Source organism: Vombatus ursinus, unplaced genomic scaffold (genome assembly GCF_900497805.2).
Source record: "Vombatus ursinus unplaced genomic scaffold, bare-nosed wombat genome assembly UNPS02014961.1, whole genome shotgun sequence".
Lineage (NCBI taxonomy): Eukaryota > Metazoa > Chordata > Mammalia > Diprotodontia > Vombatidae > Vombatus > Vombatus ursinus.
Genome location: NW_020954739.1, coordinates 2,464,246 through 2,479,962, shown reverse-complemented (window position 1 = coordinate 2,479,962; position 15,717 = coordinate 2,464,246). Strand labels below are relative to the sequence as shown.

Genomic DNA, 15,717 nt, shown 5'->3' with positions numbered 1-15,717 from the left:
GCGCACCAGGCTGCCCGGACCACAAATCCTCAATTGGGCATAGAGCAATCTGTAATCTGTCTGTTCTGGTGAGTACTCTTCTGAAGGAAGTGGCCAGGCTGGACGCAGCTGCAACACCCTTACTGACCTCCACGGGACGCCGTGTGAGAGTCCTGCCTGTCTGATTGTGTCTGTCCGGTGCCGATGTCACTGTGTGTGTGTGTGTGTGTGTGTGTGTGTGTGTGTGTGTGTGTGTCCACTGTGCGCTCCGTGGCGGGGTGGGGGGGAAGACTTCCTGCCTCATTCTCCAGGTTGTTCGGAACTGAGACGGGTTCGTTCCCCGCTACTGTGTCAGGAGCATCCAGGGTTTTGACTGTGTCTTTTTCCCGTTTTTGTGTCGACTGTGTGTGTGCGTCTATCTACTATTTGTTCCGTGAGAAGGGGGGTGTAAATTCCTGTCTCATTGTCCAGGTTGTTCGGAATTGAGGCAGTTTGATTCCCCTCTACCCTGTCTTGACTGTGTCTTCCCTGTGTCCGTGTTTGGTCCTTGCCTACGTGAGCACGTCTATTTGTTACTCTTTTCTTTCTCAGTCCTTAATCCACCATGGGACAGGGACCCTCGAGCCCTAAGCCAGGCTCCCCTCTCTTTATTGTCTTACGGAACTTCAAGCAATATCGGCGTATAGCAGAAGGTTATGGGTTTCAGGTTACTAAGAAGAAACTAGCTCTTTTGCCAACAGGAATGGCCCACCTTCGAGGTAGGCTGGCCCCCGGAGGGTACGTTTGACGTCTCGGTGGCCGGCCGGGTAAGGGGAGTTGTCTATGGTATACCTGGCCACCCCGATCAGGTCCCCTATATCACCGCCTGGATTGATTTCAAACCCCCTTCGGGACCACTACAGGTCCAGGCTCTTTCAAAACTAAGACCAGGAACGGAATCAAAGACGACCTTTAGCTGCAAGCCTCCCGAAAGTCCTAAGGTCGTCACACAGCTCTCTCCTGTCTTACCACCCCCTGATTCTGACCCCCTAGATCCAGCCGAGTACTCCCAGTCCCAGGTTTCAGATCCACCCCTGTACCCAACCTCAGGGGGTCTCTGAGCCCCTCAGCCCCTCCTCTGATAAGTCCACCCCATACTCGAGCAGGTGCTCCTTATGGCCCTTCTAATTCTGGTTTGACCCCTGATTCCACTGTGTCAGCGTTTCCCCTGCGGCAAGTTCCTTCCCCTCCCAGAGAATCAGGGAGACCGTTCATGGTATATGTTCCCTTCTCCACCAGTGATTTGTACAATTGGAAACAGCAAAACCCATCCTTCTCTGATAAGCCCCAGAGCCTAATCTCCCTCCTAGAGACTGTCTTTTATACTCATCAGCCCACTTGGGATGACTGCCAGCAACTCCTCCGGGTTCTTTTCACAACCGAGGAGCATGACAGGATTCTTTTAGAAGCCAGGAAGGGAGTTCTGGACCCAGATGGACAACCCTCTACTGACCCAGGGCGCCGCAACCACATCTTCCCTGAGAACCGGCCCGACTGGGACCCCAGTACTGATCGCGGTAGGGAAGCACTGGACAGGTATCGCCAGTTGTTGCTGGGAGGGTTACGGGCAGCAGCACGGAAACCAACCAATATGTCCAAAGTCAGTGAGGTTAGACAGGGCAAGAACGAGTCCCCAGCTGCATACTTGGAGCGCCTCTACGAGGCATATCGAACCTACACCCCTATCGACCCAGAGGATCCCAATAACCGGAGAGCCATCGTAATTGATTTCGTAGCCAATTCGGCTCCGGACGTCCGTCGGAAGCTACAGAAACTTGAAGGTTTTGAGGGTAAAAATCTGACTGAACTCATGGAAGTGGCCAAGCGGGTGTTTGACTATCGTGAAGAGGCTCAAGACAAGCAAACTCGCACGGTCGCAAGGGCGGTAGTGGCAGCTTTAGCACAGGTTCCAGGGGAGGCTCAGAAGCAAGGGTGGAAAGGAAGGCGGGAGGGGCCAAACGCTGGGCGCCCCTATAAGGGTAAAGGCTTGGGAAGGCCTCCTTTAGCTCGGGACCAGTGTGCTTACTGCAAAGCCATGGGCCATTGGAAATCTGAGTGCCCTAATCGCGGGCTGAAAGAGAAGGCAGAGCCTTTATTGACTTTGAATACAGACTAGGGGTGCCCCGGCTCAAAGTCCGTTGTGACTCTTGACCCCCTGGAGCCGAGGGTTACTCCCAGTGTTGGGGGTCAACCTGTCTCATTCCTAGTCGACTCTGAAGCTGCGGCATCGGTCCTGAAATCCCCACTGGGCTCCCTCTCATCATCCACTGTGCAGGTCCAGGGAGCTACTGGTTGAAAACAGTCTGTACCCCTCACCACTTCTCGGGAAATCTGGTTAGGGAAGGGCCTAGTTTCCCATTCATTTCTAGTGATGCCTGATTGCCCTTACCCCTTGCTTGGCAGAGATCTCCTACACAAGCTTCAGGCTATCATTTCCTTTAAGGGACCTAACCCCACTCTCGGGTTCAACCTGCCACAACTTGTTCTCACCTGCCCGTTGTCTCGCCTCCTCCCCCTAACGTTTTCCCCAGACCGCCCCTCGACCACCTCCACCCCTACTTCCCTAACTCTGTTGAACCATTTCAAAGGCTTGGTTCCTGGGGTCTGGGCTGAGACCAACCCGTTTGGTCTAGCAGGACACCAGCCCCCAGTGGTGGTCCAGCTCTCGTCCACAGCAACCCCTGCGCGTGTCCAACAATACCCGTTGACTCGAGCTGCCCTTTTGGGCATCAAGCCTCACATCGATCGACTCTTGGCGGCAGGCATTCTACGACCCTGCCAGAGCTCATGGAACACCCCCCTACTTCCAGTTCGCAAGCCCGGGTCTGGAGACTTCCGTCCCGTCCAGGATCTACGAGAAGTCAACGCCCGGGTGGAAACTGTACATCCTACTGTACCAAACCCATACATGTTGCTGTCTTCCCTGGACCCTGCTCGGACTTGGTATACTGTTTTGGACCTGAAGGACGCTTTCTTTTCCATTCCCTTGGCACCAGTAAGCCAACCTATATTCGCTTTTACTTGGACAGATCCTAACACTGGGACATCCTCTCAGCTCACCTGGACCCAGCTTCCCCAAGGTTTTAAGAACTCCCCTACACTTTTTGGCTCAGCTCTGGCCTCCGACTTGGCAGCCTTCCGGGTCTTGTATCCGGAGGTCACTCTCCTCCGGTATGTTGATGACCTTTTGTTGGCTACCTCCTCTGAGGCAATATGCAAAGATGCAACTCTCCACCTTCTCCAGTTGCTTGAGGCTTCCGGCTATCGTACCTCTGGAAAGAAAGCACAACTGTGCTCTCAATCCGTTGTTTACTTGGGTTTCACCCTTCGTTCTGGCCAAAGGTTACTGTCTCGGGGGCGTGTAGCTACCATTTTGGGCATGCCCGCCCCGAGGGACCGCCACGGGCTCCGGGAATTCCTGGGGATGGCTGGATACTGTCGCCTCTGGATCTTGGGGTTTGCCGAGGTTGCCAAACCCCTATATGAAGCCCTGACAGGTGAACCCACCCAATTTGTTTGGGGACCACGGCAGCAGGAAGCATTCGACAAGCTTCGAAAGGCGCTGTCCAGCACGCCTGCCCTCTCCCTGCCAGACCTGTCCAAGCCCTTCCGCCTCTATGTGTCTGAGTCTCGAGCTGTGGCCAAAGGGGTTCTGACCCAGCCCCTGGGGCCCTGGAATCGTCCTGTTGCCTATCTCTCCAAGCAGCTGGACCCTGTGGCTTCCGGGTGGCCCTCTTGCCTGCGAACTGTGGCGGCCGTTGCCGTCTTGGTTAGGAAAGCCACTAAGCTCACCTTCGGGCAGCCTCTTGAGATTTCAGCATCGCATCATCTGGAACAGCTTTTACATTCCCCGCCGACAAGATGGATCTCAAATTCATGCCTGACTCATTACCAATCCCTACTCCTCGATCCCGCGCAAATCACCTTTGCTCCTCCGGTCACACTCAACCCGGCCACCCTGCTCCCTGACTCCCCTCCTTCCTCCCCTATACATGATTGCCTGGACACACTGGACTCCATCCACACGTCCCGCCCTGGACTTACTGATGTTCCTTTAACAAACCCAGACCTAGTGCTTTTCACGGACGGCAGCAGTTTTGTTCAGGAGGGGATCCGTAGGGCGGGTGCAGCCGTGGTCACTCCGGTTGAGACCCTCTGGGAGACCGCTCTACCCCCCGGCACATCTGCTCAACGTGCTGAACTCATTGCCTTAACTCAAGCCCTTAGACTCTCTGCAGGCAGGCGAGTAAACATCTACACTGATAGCCGCTATGCCTTTGCCACTGTTCATGTCCATGGATATGTATATCTCCAACGGGGACTGTTAACCTCGGCGGGTAAGGAGATTAGGAACAAGAGTCAGATCCAGGAACTGCTGGATGCTGTCTGGCTTCCCAAGGAGGTGGCGGTAATTCATGTTCCTGCTCACACCCGTGGAACTGACCCCCCGTCTCTAGGGAACGCGGCAGCGGATAGGGCTGCCCGAGCGGCTGCCTGCAAGCCCTTGATACCCGCTATGGTCGTGGAACCTGAGGGGATGCTGCCTGTCCAACCATCTTATCAATCCAGTGATCCGGATGGCACCTCTGAAAAGGGGGGATGGAGAAGACACCCAAATGGCTTGCTAATTCTGCCCAAGGCACTGTTGCCAGCCCTGTTGATGACTCTTCATAGCCTTACCCACTTAGGCGGAACCCAGCTTTACGACCTGGTGAGCCGACACTTCTACAGCCTTGGGATGAAGCAGGCGGCCGAGGAAGCCGCAAGAAGATGCCTTGCATGTGCCAAAATCAACCCACGATCACAATCAAGGATACCGACTGATAGACCACGAGGGACATTTCCTGGCGACCATTGGGAAGTAGACTTTACTGACATGGGAACTGGGTTGGGAGGGTACCGTTTTCTCCTTGTATTCGTGGACACATTTTCTGGATGGCCGGAAGCATTTCCAGTCAAAACTGAAACTGCAACCGTAGTGGCCAAAAAGCTGTTCTTTGAACTTATTCCTAGATTTGGCCTGCGGGCCTCGATAGGCTCTGACAACGGCCCAGCATTTGTGTCCGCAACAATTCAAAGCCTATCAAAGATGCTGGGATTGAAATGGAAATTGCACTGTGCATATAGGCCTCAAAGTTCAGGGCAGGTAGAGAGGATGAATAGAACTCTAAAAGAGCACATTGCTAAACTTAAAATAGAAACTGGCGATAGCTGGGTCAGTCTCCTTCCCTTCGCCCTCCTCCGGGCCCGGTGTACTCCCAATTCCTCAACCCTCTCTTTATCTCCATACGAGATCCTCTATGGAGCCCCTCCTCCTATTATTCCAAGAGTATCTGCAGCTATTCCAGCCCCAGATTTCACTAATCCGACTCTTCTTAAGTCCTTCCAGGCTTTGCGTGAGGTCCAGAACGCTGTGCGCTCGGTCCTGAAAGCTGCGGGGAAAGAACCAGCCCCTGCAACTTCATCGGACGCCCTGTCACCGGGAGACTGGGTCCTCACTCACAAGCTTCCAGCTGGACCAGCCCTGGAACCACGGTGGACGGGCCCGTATCAAATTATCCTCTGCAACCCCTCTGCCGTCAAGGTTGCCGGCCACAAGGCATGGATACATCGGTCACACATCAAGAAGGCCCCAGAGCCCAACTCCACCGCCTGGACAGCAGAAGCAGTGTCCGACCTAAAGCTTCGACTCTCCAGAACTTGACTCTTTTTCTCTTTCTTTTTGCTTCTGGGATGACTTTGGGTGACTCCTATAGCCCTACCCCATCCAGGTGGATTCTCTCCCGAACTAATGATGGGACCACCGTCCAAGCTCTCACCAGTTACGGAGCCCCCACTTTCAGGTTTGACCTCTGTGCCCTCTTGGGACCAGGATGGAATCAAAACCGGGCTATACGGGACCCTATCGCTGGGGGAAGGGGATACTGCCCCACTATTCCCACCACTCCAACCACACCCGGGGCAGGGGAAGTGAGAATCAGAAGTATTGAATTCTATGTTTGTCCGGCCACGGGGAATCCTTCCTGTCAGGGTAGTAATCACTTTCACTGCGCAGAATGGGGTTGTGAGACTGTGGCCAGGTGGATTCCTAGGGGCAGCCGGGACCCCCTAATCACCCTGGAGAGACAAAGCCCCCTCCCCGCCTCCTGCTGGCCTGGGAAATGTAACCCTATGATTCTAACAGTCAAGCAGGACACTGATGACTCTTGGAATCTCGGGCATTCTTGGGGTTTAAGGTTATACATGACTGGGTGGGATAATGGGGTCCTTTTTACCATTCAGAAGATCGCAGTTCCCGCCCGTACACTCCCAATAGGTCTGAATCCCATCCTTAACCCACAAGCCATGTTGACTCTCGCCCCACCATCTGTTAGGGACCTGGTACTAGAGGCTCCCAAAAATCCAGAGACCCTCACTAACCTAGGTTCCCCCATTTTTGATACACTCTCTGCTGTCCACTCATTCCTAAATTTGTCTGATCCAAACATAACCACCTCCTGTTGGCTGTGTCTGAATCCAGCCCCCCCCTATTTCGTAGGAATTGCTATCGAACTTAACATCACCTCTGTGGGAAAGTTGTCTTTAAGTAAGTCCAAACGACCCTCTGCCATACCTGCCCGCTGTAACCCGGATAAGCCTAGACTTACCCTAGACGATGTCCAGGGCAAAGGGATGTGTTTGCTCGGGCCTGACTACCCGCTGCGGTCCTCCCCGTTCAACGCTACGTGCACTTCAGTCATTCTTATTTCCCCCACATCCAAAAGCTCTGACCTCCTGTTAACCGCCCCACCTGGAGTATGGTTCGCTTGTACCAGAGGACTCACCACCTGCATACAGGACATTCGTTTCCTCAACCCGACCGAGCTCTGTGTAGTGGTGCGTGTCTTTCCTCAGGTATATGTCTACTCAGAGGAAGGGGCAGCTGAGCATTTTGGCCTAACTCGCTCCAGGAGGGCTGTACCTATCTTGGTTCCTATATTGGTGGGACTCGGAGTGGCCAGCTCCGCTGCTGTTGGGGCCTCAGCCCTGATACAGGGGAAGGCCAACTACGGTGCCTTGAGTGCACAGGTAGACAGGGACCTACGCTCCTTGGAAGAGCTAGTCTCACACCTTGAGACTTCCCTAGACTCCTTAGCTGAGGTGGTTCTCCAGAACCGCCGAGGCTTGGACCTACTGTTCCTCAAACAGGGAGGCTTATGCATGACGTTGGGAGAAACCTGCTGTTTCTACGCCAATCGGTCTGGAGTTATTCGGGAGTCCTTGCAAGCCCTTAGGCAGCGGTTAGATGAGAGGGACCGCGCACGGGCAACGGGGTCTTCTTGGTATCAGACCCTGTATAATTGGTCCCCCGGCTAACCACCCTAATCTCCGGAATGGTGGGCCCTCTGGCCCTTCTCCTCCTTGGGTTACTCGTGGCCCCTTGTTTCATAAAATGCATAACCCGCTATGTCCAGAAACGAGTGCAAGCACTCCAGTTGTTTGTCCTGCGTCAATCCTATGCTCCTCTGGACTCTGATGAGTCCCCCGTCTGACTCTTTTCGTCCGTGAAAAGGGGGGAGTGAGGTGGACTGAGTTGTCACAAAAACAACCCCCCCTCCCACCCTAGCCTGACCTCCTGAGTTTCTACTTCAAAGGATCGCTAATCCACGATTGTAAATTCTCCTACCTCAAAGGATCGCCAATCCACGATTGTAAATTTCACTACATCAAAGGATTAGTATCTACGATTGAAAACTGTTGGGTATAAAGCTTTGTTATTTCTCTTGCCTGGCACTGTTTCTCCTAGGATTGCATCCAGGGGACAGTCGCCGGCCGGCTCCAGTAAATGCTCTCTATTTTCTAATTTGGCGTGTGTCTGGTTACTCTCAGCCCGTCCATTTCATGAATGAGATTAAATTATTTGGGGGCTTCTTTGAAGAACAAAATTCTTGTATACGTGAATATTTATAGTTTCTTTAAAAAATAAAATATATGTATATATATGGGGGGAAAAAAAGAACATGTGTGCTAGGCACTATGCTTAGTGCTAGGGTTACAAAAAAAGGCCCCAAAAAAAAATCCCTGTTCTCAAGGAACTCACAGTCTAATGGGAGAGGCAACATGAAAACAACTGTGGACAAACTATATACATATTTATATATGTATAATGTATAAATAATAGGCAGAAGGAAGCACTAGCAATAAGGGAGACCAGGACAGGCTTCTTGCAGAAAGTGAGATTTTTAGCCAAGACTCTAAAGAAACCAGGAAGTGGAGTAAAAATGCTCAGTCTAGAGGTGGAGTGTCTTCTGTGAGGAAAAGCAAGGAGAATGGTATCATTGGATTGAAGAGTACATGAGAGGTAGGGACAAGTAAGGTGTAACAAGACCAGTAAGGGGGCAGCTAGGTGGTGCAGTGAACAGAGCTCCAGCCTTGGAGTCAGGAGGACCTGAGTTCAAATCTGGCCTCAGACACTTGACACTTACTAGATGTGTGACCCTGGGCAAGTCACTTAACTCCAATTGCCTCACCAAAAAAAAAAAAAAAAAAAAAAGATTGGTAAGGTAGTAGGTCAGGTTATGGAAGACTTTGAATACCAAACAGGATTTTAGATTTGATCCTGAAGGCAGTAGGGAGCCCAGAATTATAAAGGGTGTGACATGGTCAGACCTGTGCTGCAGGAAGATCAATTTGACAAATGAATGGAGAATGAACTGGAGTGGAGAAAGACTTGAATTAGGGACAACAGCCAGCAAGCTATTGTAATAGTTTTGGATATGCTAGGAAATTGACTTTGTATAAAAACAAAATGTAAGAGTAAAATTATATTTTTTAAAATATCCATCAAGGATGTATGCCACTTCTAGGACTCATAAAGTGTTAATGAATAAAACTATTTGGCACCAGTGAGAGGAAAAAGGTAAATCAGTGGAACAAGTTAGATAAGGAAGAATTTACAGTTCCCACTTACAGTCAATTCTTTATACCAAGAAATCTACTGTGAACTACGAAAATATGGCATCACCCAGCTCATGGACTTGATTTTTTTGACCCAGGACTTGATCCTTCCAAATGGGAATGGGGAAGGATAGAGGAGCGAAGCCTGAGATTTCTGGTCTTTTTTCTCCCACATTCTGTTACTCCTTTCAAGAGCCATTAAATTGTTCTGTTTTTATTTTACTGTTTCTTTTTTAGTTTTACTTTTCCTCCTTTAGTGCTATTTATATCAGAACTTTTTGAATACCAGAGATCAGAGTTCACCAGAAACATTTCTAAAGTCATTCAAGTGGTGAAAAGTTCTCTAGTAATAGTTAAGTACCTTACCACCAAGGGGTGGAAGGTGGTAGGGGCCATATACTAATTCCTCTCCTCATTCAAATCAGGCTAAGTTTGTCTTTGAAGGTATTGAAATCATCCTCAAGAACTGATTGGCTCAAAGTACTAAATGCTCAGGTTGTTGATATCACTTTCTGGTTAAAATAGAAATGAGGATCTCTAGCCCCATTTTGACTCTTGGCAGACCACAAGTGATCACTCAGCAAAGAAGCTTCTCTCAGCTATATCAACTTGGGGTGTCTTAGATGCACAGTATCATTAAATGTCCTCTTACTGCTATGCTAAGTAAATTTCCTTTTGTTAATTGTTGTATGTCTTATGTGTGCCTCATATTGTTCTAATATCAAATCTAAAATGCCAGGGGACTGGCCTAAGTTTGGCCCCTCCCAAAACACCTAAAATTATATCACCACAACATTTAGAATGGATAAACACATTGAATAATAAAAGGCACATCATTAAAAATTTTTAGAAAAAACCAATTCAGGTTCTTTCACCAGAAATGCTAAAGGGAAAATTTTTAACCAAAAAAGGAACAGAGACAAACACAAAATGAATGTAATGGATTTTTGAGAACTGACTGACATGTTGGGATTTGGAGTTCAAAGTAAAAAGTACCAGCCAGTCAACTGCATCCTCCACAGCAATATCCACTGTCATCAGTCAAACCAAAAAAAAAGGGGGGGGGGGTCATTTTAATCACTTAAAATTGAGAAGCTTTGTCAAAATTAGATTTTTATACTTAGGACAGGACAGGAAAGCATCCATTAGGAGAAAAAACTGCATCAAATGTCTCTGACAAAGGTCTGATAGCAAAATCACATAGGGAATTAACACAAACATATAAGGACAAGAGCCATGGAGCCAAGGATGAATAAGCAGTCAAAAGATATGAATAAACATTCCTTGGAAGAAGTAGTCTAAACTATTAACACACATAAGAAAGCTCACTCCAGCAGAACAGGAGAACATTGTACACAGTAACAGCCATATTGTGCGATGACTGGCTTTGATATCCTTAGATCTTCTCAGCAATGCAAAGATCTACGACGTCTCCAGAAGTCTCATGATGGAAAATGCTATCCACATCCATAGAAAGAGCTACGGAGTCTGAATGCGGATTGAAGCATATTATTTGCTTTCTCTTTTTTTTCTTGTTTTGTTTTGTTTCTTCTTTCTCATGGTTCCTCACATTCATTCTAATTCTTCTTTACAACATGACTAATGCGAAAATATGTTTAATAGGAATGTATATGTAGAGCCTATATCAGATTGCATGCTGTATTGAGGAGGGAGGAGGAGAAAATTTAAAATATAAAAGCTTATGAAAGTGAATTTTGAAAACTAAAAGTAAATAAAATTAATTTTAAAAAAATCTCACTCCAAATCACAAACAGTAAGTAAAATGAAAACCTGTATAACTCTGAAATTTCATCTAACATACGGTAAATTGAAAATGATGACAAATATATGAATAGTCAATGTTGGAAGGGCTGTGGAAAGTCATGCCCACAAATACCCTATTGGTGGAACTATGACTTGGTTCAATGATTCTATAAAATACTTTGAAAGTATGCTTTAGAAAGCAATTAAAATCTCTGAATTGTTTGATACGAGAGATTATATTGCTGTATACATAACCCAAGGGCGTCAAAGACAGAAAGGTCCTACATATGCTGAAATATTCAGAGCAAAATATGTTATGGTAGTGAGGAGCTACAAACAAAGGAGGTGCCCATCAACTTAAGAATGGATCAATAACTTCTAGTACTTGAATGTAATGGAATATTGCTGTCCTTTACAAAGTGATGAATATGAAGAAAATTCAGAGAAGCACAGAAAAAATTTTAGGAACTCAGAGGGAAGTAAACAGAACAGAAGAAACATAAACATAATAACTAAATAATGTGAATGGAAAGAACAAAAGAAGGGGAAGGGAGGAATACTGTGTAATTATAATGAATAATCTTGGAACTAGAAAGAGTTGAGAAAATATACCTTCCTCTCCTCTTTCTAGAGCTGAGGGACTACGGGTGGGCAATGACCCAGGTATACTGTCAGAAACAGCTGATGTGTTGGTTGGCTTTGCTAAATGACTTTTTCCCTTTCTTTTTCATTTCTTTTTTGCAAGAGATTATTTGCGGGGAAAGAGGAGAAGAGATATATTCAATAATTAAAATTGTGTAAAAATTATCAATAAAATTTTAAAATAAATACAAAGAGATGTAGTCTAGATCATCTTAAAGGTCTCTTTCAGTCCTGGCATTGCATAATTCTATGGTCTAGGATAAAGTGCTCTTTTCATCACTTTCTAGCTGTGGGCAAGTTGTTTAACTTCTCTGGGGCTATATTTCACAGAACCACAAAATCTCCCCATTGGAAGGTACTTTGGAAATCATATAATATAATGCATAGTGGAGCAGAAATCTCTGAAACAGCACCAAGCAATCATTCATTCACGCTATAAGCATTTATTAATCATTTATTACTTAATATATGTCAGGTCTTGATAAGTGCTATGGATACTGAGATAAAAAATGAAATTGTATCCCTTTCCTCAAAGAGTTTACATTATATCAGGTGGGACAAAACATGCAAAAATCAGCATATACAAAATAAATGCAAGGTGAGGGGAACACTAGCAATTGGGGCATTAGGAAAGTCTTCTTGCAAAGAGTGGCACATAAGCTGAACCACAAAGGAAATTCAAGGAAGCAAAGGAGAAAGAGGTGTATTCCAGCATTGAGGAAAAACCTGTGCAAAGACTCAGAGATGGGAGGTGGTGTGATGTGTGAGGTAATGTGTGAGGAATAGCAAGCCCAGGTTAGCTTTACTGAAGAGTGCATGAAGGGGACTAATAGACTCGAATAGTAGAATAGTAGAACAGTAGAATAGTAGAATAGTACGAGTCAGATTTGGAAGTGATTGAAAAACTAAAACAAATTGTAATTTGTCTTAAAGGTAATAGTAGCCACTTGAGTTTATTGATCAAGAAAGATATATAGTAAATCCTGGGGTCTAGAATCCTCCCTTTATCAGCTATACGGGAGGTATAATATCTTGGAAATGGAAGAAATTTGAGTCAGAGAGACCAATATTATGGTAGTTGTTGTAATAGTCCAAGTATGTTGTAGAATAAGCTTTCTCCAACACTATTCAGCAACATATGACAAGCAAAGAGACTGAGGTGGTGGGAGGAATCCAGGACTGATCAAGTCACCTATACGTGGTCCACAATTTCCTAATCTATATGTAGCATAGATGATTGGGGGATCCATGACTTGTTGAATAGGGGATCAACAACCAAGGTGGACATAAGTTCTGGCTCCTTCCTGATGGACATGAACTTTGCTGAGATGACACAGGCAATTCCTGATTGCTACCCAGTGACTGGGGCTCTCTATAAATCCTGTGGGAATAGCTCTGCCCCTTCTTTTTCCAAGACTATCTCTGCCTTAAACTTCTAATAAGATGGGCAGTAATTTCTTACTGTTCCTCCAGCCCAGTAGCGAAAGGAGCTCACAGCACAAGCCTGATAGAGACACTACCACCCCTTACTTCTCTTGTGGAGCATGCTCAGTAACAATCCAGTCAAGCACCTGAAAATGTCACCTGAGACTACTTGTAGGAATATGTAATAAAGGTATTGTCCCACTCACACACAGCAGAGAATGTACAAATATCTTCTGACAGCTACCTGGCGTCCATGATGACTCAAGCATTTGTACTGTAAAGTGGTTTTTAAAGGCTACTGAGTTGGAACTCAAAGTACATGCTAAAAGTGTGATTCCCTACCCCTCAGGACTGCTTTTCTAACTGGCTTTGAATTACAAAGATGAATCTGTAATTTGTTTGGATAGGTGAAGAGGGTTACACTTTCCTCTACCTGGCCACAAGGCAAGAGCACGTATCTTCCCAAAGACTTCCATGACTGAGATGGGGCTATTTTCTGTTTGTGTAAATCCTTAGAACTAGCTGTGAAAACAACAGGGTGACAAAGCTTTGAGACTGAGACAGTGTTTCCCCACCCCCAAATGAGCAGAGACCAAGTCTAACACAAAGTTCAAAGTCAAAAAATGGTCTGGTAAAATGAAGAAACAAACAAAAAAAAAGGACCTGATTACAAAAAGCTACTGTGGTGACAAGGAAACTCAAGACACAAATTCAGAAGAAGATAACAACATGAAAATATTATAAAGCAAAGACTCGGAGAAAAATGTAGATTGGACATAAGCCCAACAAGAATTCCTAGAAGGAAAAAAGAGTAAAAATTATTTTAAAAATCAAATTAAAATTAGAAGAAAATTTGGGAAAAGAAATAAAAGCAATTAAGAAAATATGAAAATTATGAAAAGAGAATTAACAGCTTGACAAAAAAAGCATAAAAAAATACTGAAGAAAATAACTCCTTGAAAAGTAGAATGTGCCAAATGGTGAAAGAGATACAAAACTTTGATGATGGAAATTACTCCTTTGAAAGCATTGGTCAAATGGGAAAAAAATGTAAAAATCTTACTGAAGAAAGTAATTCCTTAAAAATTAAAACTGGTCAAATGGAAGCTAATGACTAAGTGAGACATCAAGAAACAATAAAACAAAGTCAAAAGAATACAAAATAGAGGAAAATGTGAAAAGTCTCATCAGAAAAAGAATTGACCTGCAAAATAGATCAAGGAGAAATCATTTAAGAATTATTGGACTACTTCAAAGCTATGCTCAAAAAAAAATCCCAGACATCATATTTAAAGAAATGATAAGGTGGTGCAATAAATAGAGCACCAACCCTGGAGTCAGGAGGACCTGATTTCAAATCCAGCTTCAGATACACAACATTCACTAGCTGTGTGACTCTGGGCAAGTCACTTAACTCCAATTGTCCTCACCAAAGACAAAACAAAACAAAAAGAAAAGAAAAGAAAAAAGAAAAAGAAATTGTAAAGGGGGAATTGACCAGATATCTTAGAACCAGAGGGCAAAAAAAGAAAGAAAGAAAGAAATTGAAAGAATCCACTGCTCACCTCCTGAAAGAGATCCCAAAAAGGAAATTTCCCAGGAATATTATGACCAAATTCCAGGGTTCCCAGGTCAAGGAGAAAATGCTACAAGCAGCCAAAGGGAAACCATTCAAATACTTTAGAGCTAAAGCAAAGATCACACAAGATTTAGCAGCTACCACATTGAAAGAGTGGAGGCTTAGAATATAACATTCTAAAAAGTAAAGGAGCTAGAATTACAACCAAGAACAACCTACCCAATAAAATTGACTATAATTCTTCAGGGGGGAAAAAATGACATTTAATGAAATAAAGGACTTCCAGGAACTGCTGATGAAGAGACCAAAGCTGAATAGAAAATTTGACATTAAAACACAAGACTCAAGAGAAGCATTGAAAGGTAAAAATGAAAAAGAAATCATAAGGTACTCAATAAAATTAAACTATTTACATCCCAATATAGGAAAGTAGTACATTAATTCCTAAGAACTTCATTGTTATCACAGCAGTTAGAAAAAGTTCACATAGACAGAGGTCATAAGTGTGAGTCAATTATGTTGGGATGGTCTCAAAAAAGAAATGGAAGGGTGAGACAGAGAGAAGCACTGGGAAAAGGGGGAAGAATGAGGAAAAGGGGAGGAATTATCACATGTAGGAGAAGCATGCAAGGAAGAGTATTAACAGTAGAGTGAAAATGGAGAAAGGCAAGCAGCTCCTGAACCTTACTCTCATGTGAACTAGTTCAAAGAGAGAAGAAAATATAATATATGTGTGTATATAGAAATCTATCTTACCCAACAGGGAAATAGGAAGGGAAGGGATTAAGAGGAAAACGGAAGAGGTGATAAAAAGGAGGATGTATTACAGGAGGCAGTAGTCAGAAACAAAATAGACTTTTAAGAAGGGACAGAGTGAAAGCAATAGATGGAGAAGGACAAACAGAAAAAAAATGGGCTGGCAAGAAATAAACAGTAATCATAACTGTGAGTGTGAATGGGATGAACTCACCCACAAAACAGAAAGATAACAGAATGGATTAGAAACCAGAATTCAACAATATATATATTTACAAGAAAAGCACTTGAAAAAAAGACACACACAGAATTAAGAGGTATTTGTTTATTGAAATACTTGAAATAACAAGTATACTTCATTCATTTCAAGAAAAATGTCTACCAAATACCCAAGTCTAGTTAACCATAGTTGGTCTCTCAAGTCATTCTTTCAGGTAACAATGGCATCCATAGGGAAAATGTCTCATTCTGCTCACACCTGAACCAATGGCAAAAGTGCTTTTTCTCAAGAGAGCCCTCATACTTGTGCATGTAGCAAAAATACTTTATGCATACTTCCCATTTTATCACACAGAATATTTCAAAAATATGTACAT

At 45.1% G+C, this 15,717-nt stretch overlaps 2 protein-coding genes across 2 annotated transcripts; both read left to right on the top strand.

Moving 5' to 3' along the window:
• The first annotated feature begins 1,125 nt into the window (after positions 1 to 1,125).
• Positions 1,126 to 5,722, top strand: LOC114030549. Its single transcript, XM_027845399.1, has 2 exons — positions 1,126 to 2,084; positions 2,550 to 5,722. The coding sequence occupies exons 1-2, from the start codon at positions 1,232 to 1,234 to the stop codon at positions 5,720 to 5,722; spliced, it is 4,026 nt and encodes a 1,341-aa protein (XP_027701200.1). The 5' UTR covers positions 1,126 to 1,231.
• A 29-nt stretch (positions 5,723 to 5,751) lies between these two features.
• On the top strand, positions 5,752 to 7,374 carry LOC114030548 (endogenous retrovirus group S71 member 1 Env polyprotein-like). Its single transcript, XM_027845398.1, has one exon. The coding sequence runs from the start codon at positions 5,752 to 5,754 to the stop codon at positions 7,372 to 7,374; it is 1,623 nt and encodes a 540-aa protein (XP_027701199.1).
• Positions 7,375 to 15,717: the final 8,343 nt, after the last annotated feature.